This window comes from Triturus cristatus, chromosome 4_1, assembly GCF_964204655.1.
Source record: "Triturus cristatus chromosome 4_1, aTriCri1.1, whole genome shotgun sequence".
NCBI classification, from domain to species: domain Eukaryota; kingdom Metazoa; phylum Chordata; class Amphibia; order Caudata; family Salamandridae; genus Triturus; species Triturus cristatus.
Window position 1 is genome coordinate 1,109,069,356 of NC_140585.1, and position 9,955 is coordinate 1,109,079,310.

General features: G+C 46.0%; 1 protein-coding gene across 3 annotated transcripts in view; it reads left to right on the forward strand.

The window, feature by feature from the left end:
- The window catches only part of LAMB1 (laminin subunit beta 1), a 359,541-nt gene extending 350,064 nt beyond the window's left edge, over nucleotides 1–9,477 (forward strand). For all 3 annotated transcript variants that reach the window (XM_085654111.1, XM_085654112.1, XM_085654110.1), the window contains exon 33: nucleotides 9,123–9,477. In XM_085654111.1, the coding sequence (XP_085510237.1) occupies nucleotides 9,123–9,259 (137 nt within the window). In that variant the 3' untranslated portion in view covers nucleotides 9,260–9,477. The remainder of the gene's footprint in view (nucleotides 1–9,122) is intronic.
- Nucleotides 9,478–9,955: the final 478 nt, after the last annotated feature.

The following is a 9,955-nucleotide window of genomic DNA, read 5'->3' on the forward strand; positions in this document are numbered from 1 at the left end:
ACAAAATCCGACTAATCCTGGACTCAATTCCTCCCTCGAGCCCGAGGGGAGAAATTGCTCTCCCATGTTCGACATCTTCTACTGGTCTGTCCACGTGGGGCCAGGTCACAATAGACGAAGTACGGACGACGTTCAACTCCATGAAGAGCGGTTCCCCCAGAGATCCTGCTCCTCTTCGGATCCTTAAGAAGGTAGCCCCTTCTATCATTCCCTCCCCCACTCATCTGATTAATACCTCACTCCAACAGGGAGTTGTACCCCCGAGCTGGAAGAAGGCTGTGGTAAAAGCCTTACTGAAGAAACCTGCTCTTGACCCTGAGAACCTGGCGAACTACAGGCCCATTTCCTTACTCCCAGGAGTTAGTAAGATCGCGGAAAAACTTGTCAACAGGAAACTCTCGCAGTTCCTAGAGGCCAATAACAAACTGAAAAACTCCCAGACGGGCTTCCGACCAGGACAGGGCACGGACATCGCCCTCCTGGCGGCGGTAGAGGAAGCCAGAACGCTATTGGACGGGGGAGGATCAGTGGCAGTGATCCTCCTCGACCTTAGCGCAGCGTTCGATACCGTTGACCACCAACTCCTCATCGAAAGACTGGCAAGAGTTGGAGTGGAAGGTACAGCCTTATCCTGGCTTTCATCCTTCTTGACACAACGATCTTATCAGATCTGGGAAAAGAACGCCCGCTCCTCCGAAATGCCCCTCCAATGTGGTGTGCCTCAGGGCTCCTCCCTGAGCCCCACATTATTTAATATCTATATGTCCACATTGGAGGAGGTTATCACCCCTTTCGGAGTGAGTGTCGTCAGCTATGCTGACGACACACAATTAGTGGTGTCTCTGTCCCATCCCAAACAACAGAAAGCTGATCTCTTCAACTGCCTCACGCAGGTCCATCACTGGATGAATAGATCAGCCCTAAAGCTAAACGGGACTAAAACTGAGGTCCTTTTACTTGGCCCAAAAGGAACCTCACTCCCCCTGGACATGTGGCCAACCTGTCTAGGTCCTCCCCCAGACCCAAAGACTGAGGTGAAAAGTCTGGGTGTATGGATAGATTCTGAACTCTCATTCGCCCCGCAAGCAAAGAAGGTCGTAGGGACCTGCTTTGGTCTTCTAAAGTCCTTGAGGAAAGTCCTGCCCCTTCTTCCTCCTAAATCGCAAAAATTACTAGTCCAAGGTCTTATAATATCAAGACTAGACTATAGTAACGCGATTTATTTGGGCGCACCGGAAGCGACTCTGAATAAACTGCAGAGAATTCAGAACACGGCTGCCCGGATTATCACCAACACCCCGGCCAGATCATCGGCCAAACCCGCTCTCAAACTCCTTCATTGGCTCCCCATAAGGGAGAGAATCAAATTTAAAGCCTTGTGTCTTGTGCACAACACTTTGCACAACCAAGGCCCCCCAGTCCTCTGCAATTTTATCACCCCTTACATAGCCACTAGATCCCTCCGTTCCAACGCAGAAAATCTCATCAACACCCCAAGATTTAGGAAAGTCCGTTCAGGAGGAAGACGTTTCTCGGTACAAGCGGCCCGTCTCTGGAACTCTCTTCCTCGTGACCTACGTCTTGAACCTCAATATCTGCGTTTCAGGAAGTTGTTAAAGACACATCTGTTTCCCTAGTTTCTATGCCCTCCCCGTGAACTCAGCCTCGGTCCTCAGATTTTACTGTTTTAGGGTTCTCTAGCGCTGGGATACCTCCGGGTGACTATGCGCTTTATAAAAATAAATAATAATAATAATAATATTAACAGCATTCTGCTCTTTCACAAGGAGCATATCCACATAAAAAGTAGTTGAGTTTAGTGCCAGGAACTAAAACTAGAGTGCTTTGTGTGACCCAATTTTTTTTTTTTTTTTGCTTAATGCCATGTAAACATTTTTTAGATTGTAGAGAACTAGGCAACTTCCCTAACAAAGTTTTATAGAAACCATGACAAAACAAGAAAACATGCTTTGACTAGGACAAACGGCAGCAGACAGTCATACTAGCTTAGCCACTGCTTATTAGATCTTGCGTTAGCCAAGCATTTTGATAATACTTTAACTATATAGAATATACTGATAGACCTTTTCAGCCAGCACTATTCATCCGGGGAGCTACGGTCATTCCCATTTGTCTCTGCCCACTGAGCATGATGCATGGGAAAGTCAGCCAGCCTTACGTAATCCACTGGCACTGTGAGTGATGGTATTCTGCAATTTTGTAGGGAGCACATCTGCACACAAAGTAGATCCCTTCAGTGCAAGAGACTACTTCTACAGCAATGTGTGCTTTTCAAAATCATAAAATGTTTTTGCTTTTAGCCAATGTTTAATATTTTTTTAGATTGACAAATGCTCAACAGCTTCTCTAACAAAGTTTTGCAATAATCCATGGAAAACCAGAATTGACAAAGCCAAAAGACTAACAGCCAACTTCTGACCGATTTGGCTTTTGACAATTTTTGTTTTATTTGATTTTTCTGCCTATGAGGTTTTTTTTTTCCCCAACTCTGTCAAGTTTGCTGTATGAACGCATAATGGATTTATATGCCTTGTATCATACTGATAAATTGTGGCTAAATCTGGAAACATACTGGAGAATTAGTTTAAAAAAAAATGTTTTATCCTCCTGGGATTTAGATCTAGAATCTCACTCTAGAGTTTATTTGAACATTAAGTTTGCCTGGTCTATTGGGATAGTGACCGACACCATAAAATGCCCTTTCAATTGGCTCACTTTTAAGATTTCAATTTCCACTGTCTCGATCGGTGTAGAACCTGCTCAGCTCCACCTGCCCTCTAGATTGTGGTCAACATGAATGATCCTTCTGCCAACATGAGCAGAACTAATATGTCAATTGCAGTCTAGAATATCAATATTTGGTGCCTGGGGTGAACTGAAGAGGACCATATTTAGAGTCTGAAATGTTATTTCAATTTTGCCATTTCAAAGTATTTTGACCGGCGTGTGAGAATTTTTAAATATAGAGCACTTTTGGCTTTCAGACAGAGTTCCACCAAACGTTTGCAAAGAATAACTCTCAACACCCCTTGTCAAGCGTGCTTACCTTCCTCTCTGCAGGATGTTCAAGTAGGAAAGACTGTAACGCTGAAATCAACAATCTGTGCTCAGCTCACAAGTCTTGTGATGGTGACTTCTGAGCAAGAAGATGTCGAGCCCTCCAGTGTGTGATGTGAGGAATCCAAGCTTGAGGAGTTTTTCAAGTAGTGACTCAAACTAGATGAGCACCACATGCGAGGCACGGGGTTCCATCTCACCATATTCAAAGTAACAAAAGACCATCCTTAAGATATAAGTGGTCAATAGCTTTCATACTCGGGTCATAATAACGTGATTTCAAGGGGCAAATAATGATGCAAGTCCGCCCGACATTGTCTTGGTCCTGGGACTGACCGAGCTCTGGTTGGCAGTCCCGACTGCCTAATTAGGTTGCGACCGAACGCTGTTAGGTCTCATTCCTACATTGCCCTATGGGAGCAACATACTCCCGTAGGGAAATGGGATGTGCTGTTCATACCTGCACCACGTGGCAGGCAGCTCAAGGTGCCTACCACAGGGTGCAGGGATCAACAGGGGGCCCCATAGGTGCCACCCTCTCCCCCCCAATTGGAGCACACACCACACGCTTTCTGACATGGTTTCCATGTCGGACAGGCCAGCATGGAAACCATGCCGTAAACAGTGTTTCGTAATCCCAAGGGCGGAAAGGCCCGCCCTTTGGAATCTGTTCCGACTGGCTGACGGGCTCAAGGAGCCAATCGGAAGCCAGCCGAATGACCGGCCGGTTTGGCTTCCGACCGCCAGCATTGTAATGCAGCGGTCGAAAAGTAAACAGAGAGGCCAATTATGATGCAGCCCGGAAGAGCCTTTACGGGCCGCATCATAATCTGCCCCCAAATGTCTTACTCCTGATATGCATGGATAACATATCCAGTGGTAAAGAATGTTTAATTTGGGGATTTGATGTCATTTTAGGTAATTCCCTGACTGGCAACTTGCACAGTTACAGGTTTAATTTTAGATGTTGCAAAGGCCAGTGCTGCGATCTACACCATTTGGCATGCACAGTTGATCACTATTAGGCACTAGAGTTTGAGTCCTGAGTGTGGTGTCGATAGCAAAATAGTGCAATTCATATGAATCACTAGCAGACATCCGGAATGGGACACTTTCTGATATTCCCTTCCTTGCTCCTGCAGAATGTGATGTTTCTGGTAGAGACGTTTAGTCAGATTCCTCACTTTCTGAATTTTCCCCAGACGGCAGACGTAGGGCCTGATTTAGATCTCGGTGAATGGGTTGCTGTGTCACAATGGTGACAGATATCCCATCCACTGAAAAATTAATCCCGTTATCCTGTGGGATTTATATTTCAGCGGATGGGCTATTCGGCACCGTTGTGATGGAGTAACCTTTCCACCGAGATCTAAATCAGGCCCTGACTCAGGAAACATTTCAGAACCTTTCTGCTTGCTAGAGTGTGGCGCCTTGCGGCTTCATACTGACACCATTCCGCTCTGGAAAAAAAGCGCAGCACCTATATAGATACCACTCCCGCATGCTGAAGTCACATTTTTTTCTTTCCATGCCTACAAATATGGTTCCGGAGCTCTTTCTCATCTCTGTTCAGAGTCAGTGGACCAGAGGTCACTCTTCATCTCGCTCTTTCTCCTCGGGTACGTATAAGGAACGCAAGAAGCTGAAGCAGGATTCCACTTCCTCGTGCCATTCGCAAGAACTGGCATGGGGCAGCACCACCCTTCTCGATCTCACTTTGAAGTCGGCTGACTTCGGTGCCATTACCAGCACCATTTGAGTTTCTGGGGCCTTCAGCCATGCTGTACTGGATTGAAGAGTTTGACGCAGCCATGCTCCAACCCTTTAGGTCTCTTCCAACTCCCTCTGGTGCACCTTAAGGCCCCACGTAGCCGAGAGGCATTCCACCCGGGATATCGCCAGCTGATTTTACCTCTGTGCCAGCTGGACCGTCCTTACTTACCTTGCCTCTGGCTCTTGTTACAGCTCATTTGCCAGTGCCACAACCTACACCTGCCCCATTCACTTTGGCGTCTATGTTGACTTTGCCGCCTGAAGAAATGGCGGTTTCAATCGTCATTTCTGGCACTGACTGAACCGCCGGTCTGACCTAGACTGCCACCGCTTCCCTAACTTGAATTACCACAGGCTAGACAACATACTCTACATTCCCTTTTTGGGACTGACTGATAATAATCATGATCTGGGTGATGGGTTTGCTCAGCTCCATTAAGATGACAATTATTGCAGGACTTATAGGAGGCTAGTGGCTTTGATACCTCCCCAGAGATGTTTTGGTTTTTTCTTCTCCTAGACTGGCCACAGAAGAGCAAAAAGGTGATGGATGAAATGCTTGAATCAATCTGGCCACATGCCAATCCATTGTTTTTGGCCCACCATGCCACCTCAGTTTGCACCCAGCCATATGCAAATCAATGTTGACCCGGTTAGTCATGGGAACAGTCCAGCCTGACCTGCCAGGCCCTCCCTGAATCGGAACACAAGCAACCCAGGACCGGTTTAGCCCTTGTTATGGGATCTTCAGCTGGGTATAACTTGGTTCCAGTGGCACAGATAGCCCATCGGGATGGTGAACACCCGGACATTATGCAAATGAGCCCACACTGTATAGTTTAGCGGTGGATCCGCTCAGGCCTACAAAAGCGCCTTGGCAATCAAAGACTGGTTCCACTCTGACAGCCTAGTGCTCACCAGCACTAGCAGCCAATGAGCCTACCTTTCATGCGTACCAGTAATCTCCTTGGCAGTATAGAAGTGCCAGTACTCAGAGTGGTAAAAATAACAAGAGCCGGTACTCAATACCTGTGAGTACTGGCCCATTCAAATCACTGCACATAGCACACAGAAGTACCTCAGATTTGTATTGGAAGGGGGAACATTACCAATTCAAGGTCCTGCCCTTCGGAATAAAGTCCGAGCCAAGAGCCATCACCAAGACACAGGTATTGGTAGCTGCACACCACCGAACACAGGCCATACATGTCTACCCCTACCTAGACGATTGGCTGGTCAATGCAGACATCTTACAACTTTTCCAGGAGAATGTGACAAGAGTAGTGAATTGGGAGAAATTCATCCCCAAACCAGCAAAACATTTCTGGGAGCGGGCTTCAACAGTACACTGGCAAGGCCATACCCTGCAACATGGAGGGTTCAGGCCATGCTCTCTCAAATTCTCCTCTACTAGATGTCACAAGGTCTGACAGTGAGGAAGGTAATGAAGCTTTTAAGTATGATTGCTTCCTGAATTCACCTCACTCCCAATGTCCAGCTTTACATGTGACTAGTACAAGAATAGTTACACAATCGATGTGACCAAGGGTCAGGCACTTTGGATGATCTAGTGGTTGTATCAAACAAGGCCAGTGTGCCAAACTCACTCCTTCACAGATGCCCCCCTTCATCAGAGACATTCTGGACATGGTTCGGTTTTGTGCTTTGCACCCCTGGGAAAGAGTCCAGAACATTCAGGCCATGATCATGATTCTGATCTTTCAGCTGCTGACCTGGATTTCAGTGAGGGCAAATCTGAGGCTGTTGGGTCTGATGGTGTCCTGCATCCTGCTGATGGAGCATGCCAGGGGGCATTCACGGGCTCTGCAGTGTGATCTGAAGTCTCAGTGGGCTCAACATCAAGGGGACCTCCAACCATATTCAGATTTCTTAGGAGACTGCAAAGGATCTGCAGTGGTGGTTACTGGACTGCAATTATGTAATTGACAGACTTCACCCCTTCACCACCCAGAACTGACAGTGGTCACCGATACCTTGCTTCTGGCTTTGGGCATTCATCTGGGACAGGGGGGAGATCAGAAGCCTATGGTCTATGCTTGGCATTGAAAGCCTTCAAATGGAGGTTGGTACAGATGCTCACAGACCACACCGATGTGGTACTGCAACAAACAGGATGAGGTGAGGTCATGTACCTCGTGCCTGTAGACCTTGTTTCTCTGTAAAGGACTGGACCACCAAGTCATTTTCCTAGAACCACCTGGCAGGATCTTTTAATGCTAGCACGAACGAGCTCAGTAGTTGATGCCTGGTGGACCACAAATGGCAGCTAGACACGGAGGAAGTGCAAGATCTCTTCTGCAAATGGTGAGAACCTTTGCTCGATATATTCGCCACTACCGAGCATGTGCAATGTCTGTGTTTGTGTGTTGGAGTTGATAAGGTGTATACATTTGGAGACGTGTTCCACCCAGAGTGGAACTCGGGACTTCTTTGCCTTTCCATCAATACCACTCCTGAACAGAGTTCTAAAGATGATCAGGTCAGACCGGGCACAAGTCGTCCTAGTGACACCGGATTGGGCACAGAGTATGGTAACCGGAACCAGAGCTGCTGTTGCAGCAACATAGCATGGTTCTTCGCCAGGGCCTATATAGTTTCCTCCTTCATGCTTGGAGATAGAGCAGCAACAGCTGAAAACCTTTGGCCTTGCTCCGGAGGTTGTTGATGTCATCTTTGTGTCCCGTGACACAACCTGTATATGCCTGCCATCAGGACAAATGTGTGGCTTGATGCGGCACTCTTCAGAGTGACCCCCCCCTCCCCCAGGCCAAATTATCTGATGTTCTGTTATTTGTTCTACTTCTTGCCCGGCAGGACTTTGCTTTCGGCACAAGCGAAGGGTAATATTTTAGCCCTTTTGGCCTTCTTACAGTTGCCATATCAGCTTTCGTTGTTTAAGTTGTTGGCTGTGATGGGATTTTTTGAAAGGGCTGCAACTCATTTTCCTCTTCTTTTGGCATGCCCCAATGGGACCTTATTCTAGTCCTGACTTATCTGAGGTGCACTCTGTTTGAGACACTTCACAGCTGCCCCTTATGGCTTACCCTCAAGACTGTGTTCCTTTTTGCCATCACCTCTGCACGACGTGTGAGTAAGCTTCAGTTTCTGTCTCAATCCACCTCATACTACCTTCCTCTCATCACCCTGCTGGCATCTTATGCTCCGCCCCACCCTTCTAAGGAGGAGGAGAGACTTAATTGCTTGTTCCCCAAGAGAGAATTTAGCTTCTGCAAAGATCATAATGAAGACAACTGGGTGATTAATCAGCTCTTTGTGGTGTTCTCTGGAGGGGAAAAAAAGGCAAGGCAGTTCAGAAGAGAATTAATAATCACAGGATCGTGCTCTTCATTTTGATCTGCTATGCACTGGCCAAAAAGCAGCCTCAGGAAGGACTACATGCTCATTTTACCAAGGCCAAAGCTGCTATCAAAGAGGTGGCATGCAAAGTCACTTTCCTAGACATTTGCCAGGTCACTACATGTGCATCTCTCCACACGTTCACAAAGCGTTTTGGCTGGACATAGTAGTGTGGAGCATTTTGCCTGCTCAGTCCTGCAGGACTTTCTAGTTTGAGTCCTCATAGACCCATCTCCAAATAAGTTTTTCTTTGGTTATCTATTCAAAAGCTGAGGAATCTGCTGCTTGAAGTCCCTATCAGAAGAACATGTTGCTTGCCTTCGGTAACAGTCTGTCTGGTAGAAACTCTAGCTAGCCGCAGATTCCTCACTGAATCGCCCATCCTCCCTGTTCGGTGATGGGATATTAACGGCTAGAGTTCAAAGTTTAGGAATCTGCACACGATCTACTAATTTGTTTTTTGGGTTCCAAGTCTGGAGGTGCAGACTGTCTCGAAAGCAACTGTCCGAGTGTGGGGAGTGGTGCCTATATAGCCCCCCACGTCATAGCGGAACCTTCTGTGCACCGAGGTGTTGCTGAAAAGTTTCCTGTCCGACGCCTGAGTAATATTATATAGGTGAGGAATCTGTAGCTAGATAGTCTCTATCTCAAAGAGCCTTACCAAAGGTAAGTAACTTGTTTGTCTTTTTCAGATAAACTAACAAATCAAAGATTCTCCAAGCATTAGTGATGCAAAGCTGTACTTTTGTCACATCTTAGGCATCTGTGTCTCTTTGCTGCTTCACAACTTCCTCCTTTGTTGTGTCATTTTGTTTTTACATAGCATTGAATTTAATCTGAAATGTGTGGTCTTATTCTTATCAATTCTAATGAAACCACATTTATTTTACCAGATCTCGAAAAGACCTATGAAGAAAATCAGAAAACATTGGAAGAAAAAGCAAGACAGTTAGTGGAACTGGAAGAAACTGTGCGCTCACTCCTGCAATCGATCAGCCAGAAGGTTGCCATATACAGCACTTGCTTGTAATCATGAAGTTAAAAACTAAACGCACAATTGTTGGGACCAAATTTTTTTTTAACCGCATTCCTTCAAGCACACTTTAATTGCTGTATACACTCTAGGCAGTAACTTAAAAGCAAAAAAGAGGTGTTACATACTGCCTATAACAACCAAAATTCCAACCATTTGATGCCTTAAATGTTTTTACATTTTATAAAAAATAAAATTAATTGCTTTTTCAACCATTCTGTTTGATGCATTTGATGTTTGTTTGCTCTTATGTTATTAGTATCGCCTAATAGCACTGTCTGGGAAGCTCCCCAAGAGAATTGTAGACTTCTGTTGCAAACCTGGGTCTGCTTATGTTTAGTCTATTAAATGCTAGTCTGTCTTAGGTGGTGCATTCTTATTCAGTGAACTGACAGTGCATGATTTTGGTTTTGGAGAGGTGTGATTGAAGAGCTTTATCAAAATATTATTTTGGCAACCTGCCCTATTGTTCTGTGGTATGTTTGTGTGTTCTGTTTCTTAGTGGCACATGCTATTGAGTGCACCATTATATCCAAATACAGGGTGCATTTGTGCTGTGCTGGATGTCTGATAAATGTTCAGTTGATTGTTTGGTGGGTGTGCAGTGTCTGTGTGGGAGTAATGCACTACAAAGGCAAAACTTTCCAGCCATGAAGGATTTTCACTCGCAGAATGGATGAGTTGTCCCTCCTT